This window comes from Nipponia nippon, unplaced genomic scaffold, assembly GCF_047370975.1.
Source record: "Nipponia nippon isolate SJK-2023a ecotype South Korea unplaced genomic scaffold, ASM4737097v1 scaffold_5, whole genome shotgun sequence".
Classification (NCBI taxonomy): Eukaryota; Metazoa; Chordata; class Aves; order Pelecaniformes; family Threskiornithidae; genus Nipponia; species Nipponia nippon.
In genome coordinates this window covers 16,053,595-16,071,079 of record NW_028262369.1, presented here as the reverse complement: position 1 = coordinate 16,071,079, position 17,485 = coordinate 16,053,595, and the positions used below count along the sequence as shown (strand labels likewise).

At 51.2% G+C, this 17,485-nt stretch overlaps 2 protein-coding genes across 3 annotated transcripts in view; both read left to right on the top strand.

The window, feature by feature from the left end:
• The window catches only part of CACNA1H (calcium voltage-gated channel subunit alpha1 H), a 127,705-nt gene extending 124,363 nt beyond the window's left edge, over positions 1–3,342 (top strand). For both annotated transcript variants that reach the window (XM_087731453.1, XM_087731452.1), the window contains exon 33: positions 381–3,342. In XM_087731453.1, coding sequence (XP_087587579.1) covers positions 381–1,562 — 1,182 coding nt within the window. In that variant the 3' untranslated portion in view covers positions 1,563–3,342. The remainder of the gene's footprint in view (positions 1–380) is intronic.
• An 8,748-nt stretch (positions 3,343–12,090) lies between these two features.
• Positions 12,091–16,883, top strand: B9D1 (B9 domain containing 1). Its single transcript, XM_087731833.1, has 7 exons — positions 12,091–12,397; positions 12,734–12,802; positions 12,916–13,027; positions 13,097–13,193; positions 13,665–13,727; positions 14,951–15,018; positions 15,208–16,883. Exons 1-7 carry the CDS (start codon positions 12,332–12,334, stop codon positions 15,351–15,353), a joined length of 621 nt encoding a protein of 206 aa, XP_087587959.1. The 5' UTR covers positions 12,091–12,331; the 3' UTR covers positions 15,354–16,883.
• Positions 16,884–17,485: the final 602 nt, after the last annotated feature.

Sequence of the window (17,485 nt, the reverse complement as noted above, 5' to 3'; positions counted from 1 at the left end):
TAGCTAAAGCATAGAGAGAAGATGCCCAGTTCAGTTTCACCAGTGCTGTGAGAAGCCTGCAGTCAGCCCTACACTGTGTCACTTTAGACAGGTTGCACTGACTCAGGATTTGGTGCTAGAGCAAGACCAAGTCTGAGCAGAAAGACCTAGCAGATACAAGCCCTGTACATGTAGGCTCCAGGTCTGCTTGCTAGCAAAACCGCATCCTCTTGTACAGCGAGGGTCTGACGGGGGCTGGCACAACGGGGCAGGGATGGCGTGGTGCAGGGTGCGTTAGACCCACCAACCGTTCTGCCACATGCCATGTTTCATCACTGGAAGTGCCACCAGCCCAGGAGACGCCCAGGCTCTCGCCCCATCTCTTTCTTTTCACCATCCAGGAGGCCATTCGAACAGATTCCGTGGATGGGCAGACTCTGGACCGCAAGGACAGCCTGCAAGCAGAGCCTGGAGAGATGCTACCATCAGCAAAGCAGCCCCAGAGCACCCTCACCCCCAGCCCGCTCCATCCCACGGCTGCCTCCCTCCCGGGCACCCCTCCGTGCTCCTCCCCGTCCTCCCCACATCAGCACCCCAGCACACTCACACGGAAGCACACCTGCGGCCAGCACAGCGTCCCCAGCTGTCCCCCCAGCCCCGGCAGCAGCCCTCCCAACCCTGAGGGCTGCCTCTTCGAGTCCTCTGATCTGGCTGACGAGGAGGTTCGCCACATCAACAGCTCGGCCAAAGACTGGGGAGGGGAGCACTCGGACGCTGGGAGCCGCTCGACTTCGCCGTTCATTTCCCCAGCCCCGTCTCCCGTGCCCCTCAAGAACTGCAGCACAACCAGCCTCTCCAGGGGCAGCAGCAAGGAGAAGGACTTGAAGAAGTTTTACAGCATCGATACGAAGGGCTTCCTCAACAAGCCCAGCTGGGCAGACGACCAAAGGCGGCACTCCATCGAGATCTGCCCCTCCATCAGCGATGGGGACTGTAGCTTTGAGGACCTTGCTGAGGAAAAGCAGCGGTCCCCTGCCCATATCCAGATGGAGTCCGAGTATATCCACGGAGCCCGGAGGAAGAAGAAGATGAGCCCGCCCTGCATTTCTATAGATCCTCCCATGGAGGACGACAGCGGGGCAGCCTCACGCACCAAACCCTCTGAGAACAGCATGCTGCGGCGAAGGACCCCATCCTGCGAGTTCCCGGCTTACAGAGAGTCCCTGGAGCTCGTGGAGAGCCAGCCCGGGGAGCTGGCCTCCAAAGCGGAACGCCGGGGCCAGCCCCTGTGCCGTGGGGAGCACCTGACCATCCCCAACTTCTCCTTCGAGCAGTCGGACGGCAGCTCCTTGAGCAGCCTCTCGGATCTCCTCCTGGACAGCGGTCAGTCCACGCCGGCCTCCGTGGACTCCCGGCCGGACCCCGCCACCTCTGAACTGAAAAAGCCGGATCACTTAAAAACTCAGTGGAGCAACGCCGAGAAAAGCAGAGAGCTCCTGGGCATTGCTAAGAGCCCCCTCCGGAAGCAGGACTTGGTCCCGGTGACTGTTTCGACAGAAGAAGACATAGATGACCCAGTATAGCTTTCTGGGAGGGGGGAGCGGGGGGGGTCTCAAGGGCTTGACACCAATGTGGGTTTCCAAACCGAAGGGACTGAGCGGCCACAGGTACGTGGGTGGCTGCTCTCTCGGTTTTTTCCTTTCTCGCAGTCACTTGTTCTTAAGCGCTGTGGAGGTTTGCAAAAAAAAAAACACACACAAAAAAAAAAACCAAATAGAAAAAAAAAATTAAAAAGAAAAAGAAACCAAACAAACGGCTGGATGAAACGGTGACGGGTGTCGGGGTGGGGGGAGCGGATTTGCAAAGCGGTTTGGGGGTTTCTTTTCTAAAGGGAAGGTGGAGTCGATTCAGGGGGTTGCTTCGTTCCTCCCGCCCCACTCCGTGGCCTCAATCACATTGATTCGGGCTCGAGGTGGTGGCGGTTGGGATTTGGGGGATTCTCTTCGGGTTTTGTTGGTTTTGGTTTTTTAAAGATGCTCAACTTTTAACAAGGCACCTTTTAGAGATGTCACATTACGCGGGAGTGCCCCGGAGCTGGGAGCTGTACATTGTCTGTATATCAGCAGTTATATAAATAGAAATAATGTATTTGTGAGATACAAAACAAGGAAAAAAGACAAAAAAAATATACCCACAAAAACTCTCTCTTCATAATGCACATATTTTTATAGAGAAATGATACTGGTTTTTGCATTACATGTGACTCCGCAACTGGGTGGTGTTTCCTTGGGTTTTATGTGGAACTAATTATTACGGCCATTTGTTTTCCAAATGTTTCTCTTCTTTCTTCACTTCCATTATTTTCCTCTCCTTCCCTCCACCATCATCCCACCAGCTTCTTTTCACAGCTGATGCTTTAGACATCTCTCTCATTTTTCTTTTGTACTTTAGAGGTTGTCCTAACTACAGAAAAAAAAAACCAAATCACTACTGAATTGTAGCCAGTGCAATAATAAGTTATTCATTCTTCTAGTCTGTACAACTGTCCTGTTGCTTTTTTTTTTCTTTTTTTAGCTGAAATTCAGGTTAAATGTCGCAATAATCTGAACTAACATGCACAAACACGGTTTCTTGTGTTACACAGAAAAAAAAAGATAAAAAAACGAAAAAGTTAAATTTACAGAGAGATTAAAAAAAACCGAAACAAATAAATAGTAAATTATTTAAGAAATGTATTTTGTTTACTGCAGTTCAAAGTAAATTATTGATACAGTATGTAAAGGTATAAAGAGCTGTCTTAGGTGATGTTCTTTTGTGAGCATTTAAGCTAATGATTTGTCCTCCTCATAGCAGAATGCCTTCGAAACCTCGGTGGTAGCCGTAACCGTCCCGTTTGCACTCTTTCTGTCAGTCTTCCCTCCACACCCCCTGCACCCACACGTGGACGCGTTCGCCTCCCAAGGCACTTCCGTCGCCGGCTCCGACTGAGAAGCCTCTAGAGGAATTCAGGTCACCCGTTAACACCACTTCTCTTTTTTTTTGCAGTTTTGGGGTTGATTTTTCTTTTTTAGCCTCCGGTCCCTACCCCCTCCCCGCCCCTCATCCAGGCCCTCTCACCGTGGGACAGCTTCGCCATGGAAAGCGGATGATAAATAAGAACAGCAACGAGTCCGTCACAAGGATGCGCCATCAGCCCGAGCGCCGGGCAGCAGCAGCGAAAAGACATACAGGGGAAAAAAAATTAAACCTTTTTTGTTTGGTTCATTCCATGCCGCCTCATATTTATGCATTCACATATATCTTCTGTTATTTATGCATTCATTACTCAAAAGGAAATGTATCTTGTTTCACATGTATTAAACTGTATAAACTGGAAGCGTGGCCTGACTTTGTGCCGCAGGGTGGGGTGTAGCCGGGATGCCGAGCCCCGCTCCAGCACATCGTGTCCAGCCAGCAGGTCCCACTGCCCGCAGCCCAGCCCAAAGGTCTCCATCCCGCTCCTGGAGTCCGGCATCCCCTAAAACCTCTTTCCTAAATGTGGCCGAACTGTACCCTTCCCCGCTGGCTTTTGGAGCTGGTCCCACCTCCCGCTCAGCTCCGACGGTGCCGCTCGGCGAATCCCTCACCTGACGCGAGAACCTCCATATGTCGAGTACTTCATGCCAGCTGCCACCGAGCACCTGCGCCGCTGTAATTAAGAGTCATTTAGGATTATTGTAAATAATTATTCTGTCGCGGTGGGATAGCAAGGAATTCCAGAAAAGCACCATAAAAGTAATTATTAATAGCACTTTGGGGACGAAGGCAAACTCCTTCCATTGCAGTTTAAGCAGCAGACTGGAAAGGAGGTGAGGTGAATTCCCCTGCGCTGGGCTGAATCCCGCCTGGGGGTGCATGGGACGCCCCGGCACGTCCCTCGGCCGAGGGGGTGGCTGCGCCGCACAGCTGCTTGTGGTGTTACTGCTGTAATTGTTTAGCTTTGCTGGGAAAGGCAGTGTCCTCAGTGCCCAAATCCCCTTCCCAGTGCTCCGGAGCTGGAGGGAAAGCCTCTCGCCGTGGGGTGGTGCGGCTGGTGGCTGATGATGATAACTCCCTGCATGGTGACGGAGAGGTGGCTGGCGAACAAAAGTCGAAAGGGCTTGAGGCCACGGCAGCGTGTCTGGGACGAGTTCGGAGAGTTGCTCCTGTGGCCCCTGGTCCTGGCTCGGCCTGGGGCTCCCACCCAGGCCCCAAGCCACGGGCCAGCACCACGTCTGTGTGAGAGGGCTGAATACTGGGGGCATCGAGATCCAGGTACCAAAGCCTTGATTTTGCAGCGGGAACCACAGCTTGAAGTGCATTAGGTGAGGCTCCAGCAGGCTGAAAAGGAGCCAAGGGGCTGTTTTATTTTATGCTAGCAGAAATGTAAAGGGAGGAAAAGAAGAGGCGCTCCCTCTGCCTGTCACCCAGCCAGGATGAGGACCAGGATGGGACGGGATGGGACAGGCGTCTCCTGCTCTGCTGCGGCAGGAGCCCAGCGCGGCTGCAGCTGGAGACACAGGAGAAACCCGTGGAGATCACCCAGAAGACACAGCAAGTTCTGGGGGTGGGTTTTATGTTATAAACCATCTCCTTTATAAAGAGGTAATTTGTTAAAACCAACACGTTTCGTGGAGTAGGAGCTTTGAGCGAACTGCCACCAGGGAAGGGCTTGGGAATTCCCAACGCTGGGAATAAACCCTGGTGAAGCCCCAGCAAGAGGAGCCCTGGCCCAGCGCAGTCCCGGGATGCCGCAGGCAATCACAGGAATGTCAGGCAGCTCTTCCAGGGGAGCTGCCAGGGGGAGCAAAGGAGGGAAAGCCTCCTATTTTTTAAATTTCAATTATAAAACTTTTTTTTCCCTAAAAGGAACAAATTTAGAAGGTATTTGTTCCCGCCTGCTCTAGAGTAGGGACAAAAGGAAAGAGCCTTTTCCCATCGCCTTCCCAAAGCATCTTTCCAAACTCACGGGGGTTTGAGGCAGTGCAGAGGGGCACGAGCTGCATCCACGATCCATCTTCAGCAGATGGATGAGCCGTGGGTGTCTCTCCAAACCGAGTCTCTCTGCCACTTGTCACCTTCCTGACCAGGGGTTTCCAGCCAAGGAAAGAAAAATCCAATTTGAAGCGGATCCACTGCTGTTAGAAGCTTTTTTTTGGCAAACTTGTGCTTTATTAGGCTAAAAATAAGCCTAAATCAGACCATTTAATTCCAAGCAGGTGTGTGAAGCACAGGGGGCTGCAAAAAGGCTTTACCTGCCCACGGCTACAGCTTGTGGTGGCTTCAGGAGTGCTGGGGGGGGGGGGCTGCTCTGGGAATTGTCCCTTTCCCAGGACTCTTCCCCCGCCCCAGCCAAGCACAGGGGATCCCACAGGCAAAAAACCCAGGAATGAAACATCAGACCCATGAAGAGGTCAGCCCAGGCTGGCAGTTTGTTGGTGGCATGAAGAGGACACACCATGGGTCGTCACTGTCCCAATCCACACCACAACGACAGCTCTGCTCTCAGGTACGAAACCCCTCAGCTCAGGGGCATCAGCAGAGCAAAATAACCTTTTCTTTCTTATTTCTGAGCTCAGCCGAAGTACAGGCAGCTTGCCAAGGCTGGGATATGGTCTCCATCCCACGACGTCCCTCCTGCAAGGTGTGGGGCACCAAGACATCACCCATACCCCAGGCATGAGCTTCAGCTGGGAACCGCAGGTTCAGCGCTGCTTCAGCCAAAAGGAGAAGGGATTTAATGGGCTTTTGCTGCCCCTGAACAGCTGGCGAGGCTCATGGCCTCCCGGGGAACCGACCTCCCCAGCGCAGCCTCCCCGCTGCAGCGGCCTCCCACCGCAGCTGCCTGAGGGATGCAGCCGTCCCCCAGGATGGCCCCGCAGCCACGACATCTGCCCCGGGCACCCGCCGAGACCGTCCCCGGGGTCTGGGGACATGGATCAGGCTCTTGCAAAAGCAGGAGGGAAGGACAAGGCCGGACCCTGGCACTGAGAGCAATTAGTGAAGACAAGGTGTCGTTTATGGTTTGCTGGATGCAAAACCCTACTCTGTAGCATAAAGAAGATGGTGGGGATGTAACCGTCTCTCGGAAGCCAGGGTGCAAGTCCTTACCCTGCGTCAGACGACGGGGAACTCGCTCACTTGCAGCAGACCTGATGTTCCCAGCCAAGGGCGTCTGAACGTGCTGTGTGGCTTCAGGACCCTCCTCCCAGGTACGGTCCCAAGGCCGGGGCAGTCATCACAGCTCAGTGGTGCCTCCCGCTACGCGTGGATGCGTGGCCCAACCAGCGCCCCGCTGCCCCCTTCCCCGCGGGTCTCCGTCCCCCGTGGCGCAGGGAAGCCCACATCGCCTCGGAGGCTGCTACGAGACTTTGCATCGTAGCTACAGGGCAGGTGCCCTGCCTGTCCCCTCTGACAAAGCCACACCTTCCCAAACCCCATGAAGCTCAGGACCCATAACAACTCCTTCCGTGAGCCAGCAGGAACACCCCGGCAGCGCGGGGAGAGTCAAGCTCCGACTGAATTTTCTCAGACCATATAGTGGCCATGAATCGCTCCCTGATGTCTCTTTTGGGGACGGTCACCTGGACGTACAGGTACAAACTTCCCAAGCTCCTGGAGCTGGGGCCTTGGCCCAAACCTGTCAGCAACCAACTGCACAAACAGCTTAATGTCGCCCGGTGTTCCTTTTCCTGTTGGTGAATCCCTGCAATGTTAAGCAATTTCCACCAGGCTGTCTGGAAGGGTTGCGTTGCTTTAAGATCAGAAGTGAAAAGCACCGGCTAAATGCACGTTGTTATTATTTAATTGGATCGATTTCTATTTTGCATTTTTAATGACAATTGAGTCGCGTCCACTTGTCAGCCAGACTCGGCCCCACCGCTCTCCGTTTCAGCAAAACCACAGCCTGCAGGGACGGCAGCGCTGCATCGGTCCGGGCTTGCCCAGCGCCGCTTCGGCAGCCTTTGAGGAGCGGGGATCAAGCACGGATTAAAACCAATCATGCTGAGGAAGGGGCAGAGGAAACCATCACAAAGCCACTGGAAGAGGTCTCTGTTTCAAGGTTAAATCTCGGATGGCATCAATCTGAAATTCTCTTTGTCAGGCTGGGGAGGAAAAAAGCATTAAAAAAAACCAACCCCAACCTGAATCCATCCCCAGTGCAATTAGATACAACCTTTAATCTATCAGTGTTGCGAGATCACACAGGTTGCATGAATACTAATAAGCATTTGATATTTGTACAAGCTTTCTTAGGATGACTAATTAAATTGACTTTATCCACTAAACCTTCCCTATTAAGCTTTAAATACGTGGCTGTGTTTTAATGGCTGGGGCCATCTCCTCTTCCATATGAGGGGGCTTAATTAGAAATTTTCCTGCATCCTGCCAGAGCCTCAGCACCAGCAGCACAGTCTGAGGGGCTGAAATCTCCGTGTCTTTTTCTTTTTTTTTTTTTTTTAAGCAGCTCAACACGTCTATCTGCTGCAATCCTGCTGGGGCCCTGGAATAACTCAAGCTCGTGCCAGGTGGGTGCTCGATCCGTTTCCAGCAAAATGGTGTTAACGCAGGCAGCCCCGCTTCCCTCGCGAGGGGTTTTAGCCCTTTCAGTGAGACCAGCCCCAGCACGAGCTCCCTGCAGCAGCTGGGAGGGTGCAGAGGGGTTGCTCCAGGCTGGGGGACGTGCAGCAGCACAGACATACGCCCCGGTTTGACACGGATGCATGCAGCAATGTCGCCAGCAGGGTTTCGTACCCAGGCTGGGGCTGTGACCAGGCTGGGCTGCTCCTCCTGCCAGGACCCTTCACTTGGGTTCACTCACTTCTAACTCAGGGTTGGGTTTTTTTTCCAGCTGTGGTCGTTGGACTATTCAGTGAAAAAAAATCTGTTCATGAGGAGAGAGAAAATGCCAGCAACCCTCATTATGTCACACCACGGGAAAGAAACCAGATTAATTATTTGAATATTTGATTGAAATCCCCTGGAGCAACTCATTTTTGATTCTGCTTTGCCCCACTCAGAGGCACAAGCTGCCGAAGGCCCGTGGCGACGTCTCCAGGGTTTGCTGCAGACGCACAAGCAAAGAGCGGCTCTCCCACCTGAGTCATCCCCCAGAAACGCAGCCACCGCTGGGGCGGGTGGCTGACCAGCAGGAGGGCTTCGTGTCCAGCGAAGGAAGGAGCTTGGCTCTCCTCCCCTCCTCTCCCCAGAGCCTGATTGCTCTTATTCCTTATGCGCATATCGAATCCAATGGCCCCGCTGGGAACGAGCGTCTCCGGTCCTCCTCACCCTCTTCCCCTTCCTGCCTGCATGTTAATTTATTCTGACTGGCTCAGACCGAGGCACTAATTAATTTTCCTCACTAACAAAAAAAAAAAAATCTCGCAAATGGTACCAAGTTCCAATACAAATTAATTCTTCATAGAAGACCAGGCATTTCACAGCTCGTTGGCAGCGACACCTCCCGTACCCAGTGGTGCTCTGCTTGCCACAGGGCTGGCAGCCACACGGCCAGGGGGGCATCAGAGCTGGACCCCAACCTGCTAAATTACCCAGTGTAAGGAGGGGGAGCAGAATATTGAATATCGAAATGTCTGCTTTGGCTTTTTGCCCTGCTTCTCTGCTCTGGGGGGTTATCGGTAAAACGTGCTTGGGCTGAGGATGGAGCGAGTCTCCTTGGGTTCACACCCGGCCTGGGTTACAAAGCGCAGTGTGTGTCCCCATCCCGGCAAAGCCCCCTCCCCGTTGTGCCCAGGGTGACGGGGACCCTCCTGGTGCAGCTGTGACCCCTTGGGCCTCGTTTCCCAGCTGGCTCGCAGCATTCAGACACATAACGCGAAAGTTCACCCCATTACCTTCCCACCAAAATAAATCTCCAGGTAAATACATTCAGCAAGAATTATGGCAAGAATATCCTCCTCTGATGTGTCGTCTGATGTTATGAGAATATCCTCCTTCCGTGCCGTTTGATTTGAGCAGCAGGTGGGAAGAGCTCTGAGAACAGAAGAAAAAGGCTGTTAAGACAAAGGGCAGGGAAGCTCTCTGCAGCCTCCTCGCAGAGACAAAATGCAGGCAGGGATGAGTCAGGCTGGCAACATTGTGCAAACAGTCTAAAAATAAAACCGGTTTATTGCAGATTAATGACACCATAAAATGTATTTCACTGGCCATTTAGCAGGTGTTGATGGTAAATATTTGGGATTAAAAATAAACTTTTCTGCTGTGCCACTGTATTGTCATTTCTGTCTCACCCACCTTCCCCGAGCGCCTGTTGGAAGCAATGAATCAGCCCCGGGGTTGGTTTAATCATGCTCGAAAATGTAATGGTGACAAAGTACCTGCTTTCTGGGTATCTCCCTGCAGCACAGGACTTTTAAGCGCCCTCTCTCCCAGGCAGCAGTGAGCAGCAGCGCCCGGACCTGCCACTCACGTCAAGGGCTCTGCTACTGCTATTGCAATTATGCCGAAGGAGCCCAGAGATGGGGTGGCGGGCAACATGGTACGAGATACACACCACCGGCTGTATCGCCCTGCGTCATGGGGCCAGTGCCTGACAGCTCTTCCCAGGAAACGGAGAGCTTCCATGTGCTCCCCAACTCCTGAGCTAACGCTCAGCCCTCACCCACGCAAGTGCAGAGTCAATCCCTATGGAAACAGATGGTGACAGCACACAAACGCCTCCGAGAGCACCACCGCGCTCCGGCCTCCCCAGGAGCCCATCGCCCCGGGAGCGAGGCAGCCTGTTCGGCTCTGGGCGTCAGGTCAAGGTACGTCGGCTTGATTCAGTGACAGAGCTCCAAGCAATTTGGATTTTTCCAACCCCTGGCTCTTTCTGGAAACGAAAACATAATTCCCTTAGCTGTTTAGCATGCCTTCTGCATGGAGGTCAGTGCTAAAGGGACACCGGTGCGCTCGCTAGACCAGGAGTCGTTCTTCTGGAGCTGGGCCCTGACGTGGGCACAGCATCTGCAAGAGATGACAAGTCAGCGAGCAGCAGGCGCGTGTCCTTCCTCCCCGCGAGGATGGCTGTGGCCCCAAACGCCCCGAGGAGCCTTCCCGTTAGTCTCTTCCCTTCCCACAGGATCAGGGCAAGTCCGAGAGAAGAGGTGAATGTTCTACATGGCCAAGAGACATAGCAACATCGTTAAATAACACCTATGGAGTCACCGCTATCCACGAGTTTTCATTATGCTTGGAAATCAAACTCTCTGATGGATCATTAAGTTTTCCAGCAGGGTAAAAATGCTTCCTTGCTTGGGATTTCATTCTACTCACGAAGATTAAAAATGCAGCTAATTAGAACAAGACTGGCATGCAAGGGAGGAAAGGCAAAAAGGTCTTGTTATGGCTGGGAGGGGACAGAGACCTTCCACAAGCAGGTACAGATGACTCACAGCTGCTGAATAACCCTGCTGCCTTCTCTCTGCCATGGGGAAGGTCTCCCAGTGCTGATATTAACTCTTCCAGCAGCTGTATATCACTTGCCAGGCAAGAAAAAAATCCTGAAATTAGCTCTTAGCTAGCTCTGAGTAGCTGGTAGCCAAGTAAAGTGTTAATTAAACAGCCTTGCTAGCTGCATCGGACAGCTGGTCGAGAACTGTTTTATTTTCCCTCTTGATAATTTTCAGTTCAAATGAATTATTTTCTCTGAAGCATTTCTGAGGGGCAGGGGAGAAAGGATAATTTCAGCCATTCCCTCCCATCCCTCCTGCTTTCCCCCCATTCTTCTCTTGGCCAAATTCATTTGCTGAATGTTAAAAAAAACAAACTCAAATAAAACCTGAAAAATCGAGTTGAAATAGATATTGACAGAGAATACGTCTATTGGAACATGGAATGTATTTTTCAGCATGAAGTGTAATGGTAGTTTACTTTCAGTCCAATATAAACCACACCACCCCTTGCAACAGAAGAGGCGGCATCTTGGGGTGTCCCTTTGCCTTAAGGAAAGACACCTGCAACGAACAGTCCACTGTGTGGCACTGCAGAGAGCCAAAGCAGCAAAGCCATCTCCGCCAGGTCTGCCAGAAGGGAGATAAAATGGAGCTAGCGGACGAGGGCGAGGACTGAGGGGTTGTCGCAGCCGTGCTTGTCTGCATCGCTGCTCAGCCCACGTGTGAAAGGTCTCCAACTCGTTGCAACCACAGCACGGGAAACCCAAACAGGCGCCGAGCTAGGGCTTCCTTCATTCCTCCCATCCTTCCCCAGAGGGTCTGGCGGCAATCAAATCGCTCTCAATGAGGGGAGCATCGTCTAGGATGCAGAAGGGAGGCGAAGGGATGAACCGCAGCAGATGGCGGCCGAGCTCCCCAGCCTCTGCGGCACCGGCGTGCGCATGGGCGGCGAAGCTTCCTGGCGTGAGCGGCGGCACAAGCGTGGCCCAGCCCGGCCAGCACCGTCACGTCGCGGCCTCTGCGGGGAAACAGTAAGATCTGGTCAGCAGATTTCAGCGGTTTCAGCTCTGCAGAGCCTCAGCACATTTGTCTGCCTTGTTTACACACAAAATTCACCCCCTCCTTTTAATTAGAGCAGGCTAATTAAACCAGCACAATCCCGTTCCCTCCCCTTCCCCCAGTACGCGCGGCCACATCCAGCCGACGGCGGCACGGAGGCACGGCGTCGCTCCCGAACCACCCTGCTGCACACGAAATCCCCTTGCTGCCGGACACGAACGGCCCGCCGGCCTCTCCCGCTCCTCGCATCAGCATGGCTCGCGAGGGCGGCCCTCCGGAGACCACAAAAGGCACCATTTCCCACCGATCCCAAATGCTTTTCCTCCCTGGAAAACACCTCGTGGCTCTGGCCCTTGCCCGGGAGCGGGCGCAGCCGCTTCGGCCCGGCCGGCAGCAACATCTAGTGGCCGTGTCCTCGGTGCCTGCTACCAGGAGGAGGCCCCAGTCCCCTGCCTGCGCTTTAAAAAGAGATTACCAGGGCTGATATAGGCTAATATTAAAAAACCATAAATCCGGAAAGTTCTGAATAGGAGGTGGTATGAAGCATAAACGGGGAGAGCGGCCGGCGGGCCTCAGCCCCGGCCCCTCGGGCCTGGTGGGGCGGCCATGAGGGCGAGGGGGCTGCGGGGCCAGGCCCTGGTGAGGGGAGCAGCGCTGCCGGCGGCACGGCCCGCACCGGGAGGGGGGTACGGCTGCCCCGGGGAGGGCTGCCCGCGTTTTGGGGCGATCCGCCCGCGTTCGGGAGGCGGGGAGCGCCCTCGGAGCGGGAGCTCCGCGAAGCGCCGTCCGCCAGCAAGTCTGTCCCCGCCGCCGCGCCGTCCGTATCCACGGCAACGGCCGGAGCGCGGCCCCTAGCAACGGGGCAGGCCGCGCCCGGCGCCATGGCGGCCGCCGGCAGCCCCAGCGTCTTTCTGCTGGCGGTCAACGGGCAGATCGAGAGCGGTCAGGTGAGCGAGCCGCGACCGGCGGGGGTGGGGGTGCCCTGCCGGCCTCCAGGGGGGCGAGGAACCCGGTCCCCCGCGACACAGCCCGGCCCCGGCCCCGGCCTCAGCAGCGCGGCACCGGTAACGCGGCCTTGCTTCGGTCCTCGGTCCCGTAACGCAGTCCTGTCACCGCCCGGATGCCAGTAACGGCATCCAACTGACCCAGCCCGGCCTCAGCCCCGGCCCAAGCAACGCGAGCTGGCTCCTAGTCATGGCGGTGCCGGCTGCCCTCAGCCCGGTGGCTTGGGCTGGCCCTCAGTCCCAGTAACTCCCCACCAACACAGCCTCTCTCTCCCACAGTTCCCTGGCTTTGACGACCTCTACTGCAAGTTCTGCTTCGTCTATGGCCAAGACTGGGTTCCCACAGCGGTAAGGCCCCATTGTGCCCCCCTGAAAGCCAGCCTGCCTGCCAAGGCCCACCGGCAGCATGTGTGAACTGGGCTTAGCGCAGGCCCCTGGCTCACGCCACGTTCTCCCCGCAGGGGCTGGAGGAGGGCATCTCCCAGATCACCTCCAAGAGCGACGTTGCGCCCACCACGCTTGTCTGGAACTTCCCCATCGACATTACCTTCAAGAGCACCAACCCGTTTGGCTGTGAGTGCTGGAGGAGGTGGGATCCAGCTCGCAGACCAGGCACCCTTCTCACACACGCTTCATTTGCAGGGCCGCAGATCGTAGTGAGCGTCTACGGACCTGACTTTTTTGGAAATGATGTGGTCAGAGGTTATGGAGCTGTTCATGTTCCCTTCACACCTGGAAGGTGAGGTGACAACCTGTCTTTCAGGAACAAAACAGGGATTTTTTTCCAGTTACTATGTTGTCTCAGAAACAAAAATGTTCCCGTATTTCCTTATCATGTCTTGTCCATTTGGTACAAAGAGCATGGATTTTCTAGCAGCAGCCCCTGGTTACCAAATAATTTTTGGTAATCCTGTAGACAACTATAAAGTCAAAACTGGCATGTGGAAAGCCCAAGTATGAAGCGCAGTACGTTACCTCTCCCCCATCGCCCTCAGCACAGGCTGAGGTTTCATTCCCACCGCTGGAAATGGAGGAAGATACGCTCTTCCTGTGCAAACAAACCCTTTCTTTGTGGAAGGCAGAGTATTATACTTCGAGATGTTCAGTGGTCTAATGTGTCTGAAATTCTGGTACCTTTATAAATATAAGAAGCCTTACCAGTGCTGTTTGGTTCATTTCTTAAGTTCTGTGAGTCTCATGTTTGCTTTAGGCATACAAGAACCATCGCTATGTTTGTTCCGGAGTCCACATCTAGGCTGCAGAAGTTTACAAGGTAATAATTAAAGACTTTTTTTTTTTTAAGTCCTTCTTGCTCTTAGTCACAAAGGTATATCCAGCTACTCACTGGTGCATACGTGTGAAGACTTTGTATTGTAACCAGATAGTTTTTGAGTTTTGTAGGTAAAATCATGTTTTTAGGTGTCTAGGTCTTTTGAAGAGCTTTCTTAAAACATGTTAACTACCTGCTTGCAGTAATGCTAACTCATCTTTTTTTCACCCTCACATTTGAACGCTTGGTTTGAAAAAGAACCGATTTCAGCAGCGCAGACCAATACACGAGTTCTTACACTGAGTGGCAGCTCCGTGTTCCACAGGATGATTCATGTCAGTGACCCGACTTGCAGAGGCGCTACTTAGACTAATTTTACTGAGCATTTTAGTTGTCACTGGACTCTAAGGAGGTGTGCTGCAGTCCATCCCTAAATCTCACTGTAGCTAGGGACTTTTCTTGGACAGCCACATTAAGAGCAACCCGGAAAGCAAAGGCAGAAAACCAATTCCCAGTTCTACCTTTTCTTCCACCTGGAATGCATTTGCTGTAACCTTTGTCTTGTTTACACACACACAGCCCTCCTGAAGTAGAAGTCTATACACAGCAACTGAGGGTATTTTTTTTCCTTCTATTATATTGTTTAAGTACAGTCTGAATGATCTGTAAGCCGACTGTTCAGTTGTGGGTTGCCTGTACCAACAGAGCCTACCCTTGCGCAGAGCCAGCCTTGTGGTACTTGAGCGCTTTGGGTCAGAGTCTGTGTGGGGAACTCTGTGCCCGATGCTCAGGATTCAACTGATTTACTTTTTTCCTCTTTATGATACCCCTTTTTGTAGAATCTACACTCTAATTTGTATACTTTTGTATTATGTGCATCTCTGATGTATTCAAGATATCCAAGCCTCTCTGTTACACTGGGTAATCAAGAGTTGAATCAGTTTCAAAAACATCTTTGCCGTAGAAAGATTCTCTAGCCCAGAAATAACTTGGATTTAACATACCATGTATGAAATTGGTTTAGTTTTTTTTCCTTAGAGAGACAAAACGTATCTTTGATCAAAGCAGATCAGCAATAAAGCGAATCAGTCTTCAAAACTCTCCTGCAAACAAGAGCTGGGAGTCTCATTAACCCCCCCCCCTTTGTTTTTTTAACAAGTATATAATGAACTGTATCAAATCTAAGCACTAGTGAATGTATCCAATTAATTATTTTCTTCTCCAAGTTGGTTCACAGGAAGACGTCCAGAATTTACTGACCCCAAAGTGGTAGCACAGGGAGAAGGAAGAGAAGGTAAGTCGCTGGGAGCTCCCGACTGTAACCCTTGCACAGCAGCAGGCCACAGCTTGGCCATCGGTCTTCTGTTGATAAAAAAAGACTAGTTGTTCTTGCTGAGAAGAGTCGGACCTGGATATGTGAGGAGTTCAACAACTATTCAAAAACCTCTCTTAACCAGTTTTATTCACCTCTTCTTTCTTCTAGTAACGAGGGTGCGGTCTCAAGGCTTTGTGACCATTTCCTTCAACGTAGTGACCAAAGACATGAAGAAGTTGGGCTATGACGTGAGCCCGAGCGACATGCAGAACCCTTCTCCGATGCCTGTTACAGAAGGGATTCATAAGTATTGAACTCAGGCGTGAGATGCGCGAAGGCTCACAGAGAAGTTAAGCACTTTGGGGCTTTTTGTGGCCAAAGGGAAATGAGTATCTGACTAAACTGAGAAAATTTCACTTGAGACAGTTATGCATTCCAAAAGAAACACACGCCCATCAGGCTTTGGAATAATTGCCTAAGTGTAATCCTTTCAGTAAGCATACAGGTTGAAGTATTATGAAAATTCATGTCATCAGATCATATTTAGCATTTTTATGAGTAATAGCAGACTGTCTCAGAATAAGACCTGTAACAAAATATTTTTTATAAACAGCCTTTTTTACACTCTTTATATACTTAAAAATAGGAAAGTTTATAGTTGTAGCAGTTTTCCTGTGTTTAAAACATCATTGCAAACCCAGTTTTTTTACTAGTGTTTTTTTTGGTAGAAATGGGAAGTTGAAATTATTGCACCTTGCAAAAAGGAGGGAATATGGAAACGTTCCAGGGAAATGCACACGCACTTCTCTGTGCCATGTGCTTCCCTCTGCAAAAGCAAGCGCAGTTGTCTTTATAATCCCACGTAGTCCTTTAGAGTTTGTGCAACTAAAATAGCTCATGCACGGTAGAAACAAACCTTTCGACATTTTTCAGTGAAGCAACCTGCGCTTTTGCATTTAGAACAAGATGACTCTTTCATTTCCAGATTTTATTTCTGCATCAAGCTTCAGGAAGAAAAAAAAAAAAAAAAGGCAGCAGTTTAATTTCGAGGAGTTAGAGAAACCATGGTGTTAAACATATCCTTGCTGCGTGGTTTTAACTTCTGGTAGAACAAATTGCATTTTAAGTGCAGACACTGACTAAAAAATAAACTTTAGAGAAGGTTCTGCAAAGAAAGTAGAGTCTCGGCAAGCCAGCTATGCGTGCAGTCACGAGCAGCATTTAGCTCCAGATGAGGTACCAGAGGCGCTGTGCTGCACAGGAGGGTGGGGAGTAGCAGAAGGAACCTTCTCGTCCCTTCAGGAGGTCCCTCCCGCCTGTGCATCACCTGTGTAATGCACCATGGCTTTCCTTAGCTGCTTTTCTTATCAAAAGAAAGGCAGTAAAAAAGCAACATAGTGATGCTGAGGTCTGCTATACTCAGGTTTTAGGCTGAATAAACCCAATTGTCTAAATGTATTTGTTTGTCTTTCTACTGTTAGGGGTTTTATTTGTTTGCATCAGAATGGATGTTTAAGTCCTTCTATTCTTACAGGTACAAAAGAGAAAAAAGTGTATGCTACAATGAAATGACTAATTGCTTCGTCATTTTCATGTTTAAGTTTGGGCATGTAATATCTTGTGTTTGACAGCAAATACCAAGAGACGACTGTGAGAGTGACTTCACACGATACCACCCTATAGGTGAACTACCAAGACCTTGAAACTGTAGCAATACAGTAATAACACGCAGTGTTGAGCTGCAGAGCCTCCAGGACGTGTATCAAATTAAGCATCCTGTTAGAGACAGTTATTATTTCATGCTGAGCAGTATGATTGAATAAATACAAGTTCTGAAAAGATAACGTGATCAGTGTAATTTTGCTGTGAGCATTAGCATCTTTTATACTATGTATAAATACTTTTCCAAACACGGTTACAGATGATTTTTCATCTCTTACTTTTTTCCTATCTTGTTTTTGCTGGTTTTACACTTCCAGAAAGCTCCTCCACCAGTTGTTTTGGCAACTGTTGTTGTCATCTCTGAACTGAGTCACGTTGGAATCCAAATTAATAAGTATTTCCTGTTGGCTCAGAGGAGATGCAAGGAATTCTGTTTCCTTTTCAAAAGTATTTGGGAAGCATTTAGCTACAGTAGCAGGATAAATATCTGTGTTTGAAATACTTGAAAGGCAAACATTAAACCTACTACCGCTTCAATATATTTTTTTTCCCTTGAGCACAGTTACCTGCCCCCATTCCAATTAGAGCAAAACTGCACAACAGAGTTTCTAGTCATAAGAAACTCTGTTAAACCCGGATAAAGCCCAAACTTCATGCCCACAGGGGCGTGGTGAATTCTTTCACACACGGCTTTGCAGCGTGGTGCTACGAATGACCTCCTGAATTGCTCCCGTTTCAAACGAGCAGTTGGATGCTCACCACACCGAGACCGATCCGAACCAAC

What these genes read in the sequence shown, in the direction of transcription:
- B9D1 (XM_087731833.1), top strand. Translation starts at nt 12,332, where the DNA reads ATGGCGGCCGCCGGCAGCCCCAGCGTCTTTCTGCTGGCGGTCAACGGG. An exon ending in GGCAGATCGAGAGCGGTCAG is followed by an intron (nt 12,398 to 12,733) that starts GTGAGCGAGCCG and finishes TCTCTCCCACAG; the next exon opens with TTCCCTGGCTTTGACGACCT. An exon ending in ACAGGGAGAAGGAAGAGAAG is followed by an intron (nt 15,019 to 15,207) that starts GTAAGTCGCTGG and finishes TCTTTCTTCTAG; the next exon opens with TAACGAGGGTGCGGTCTCAA.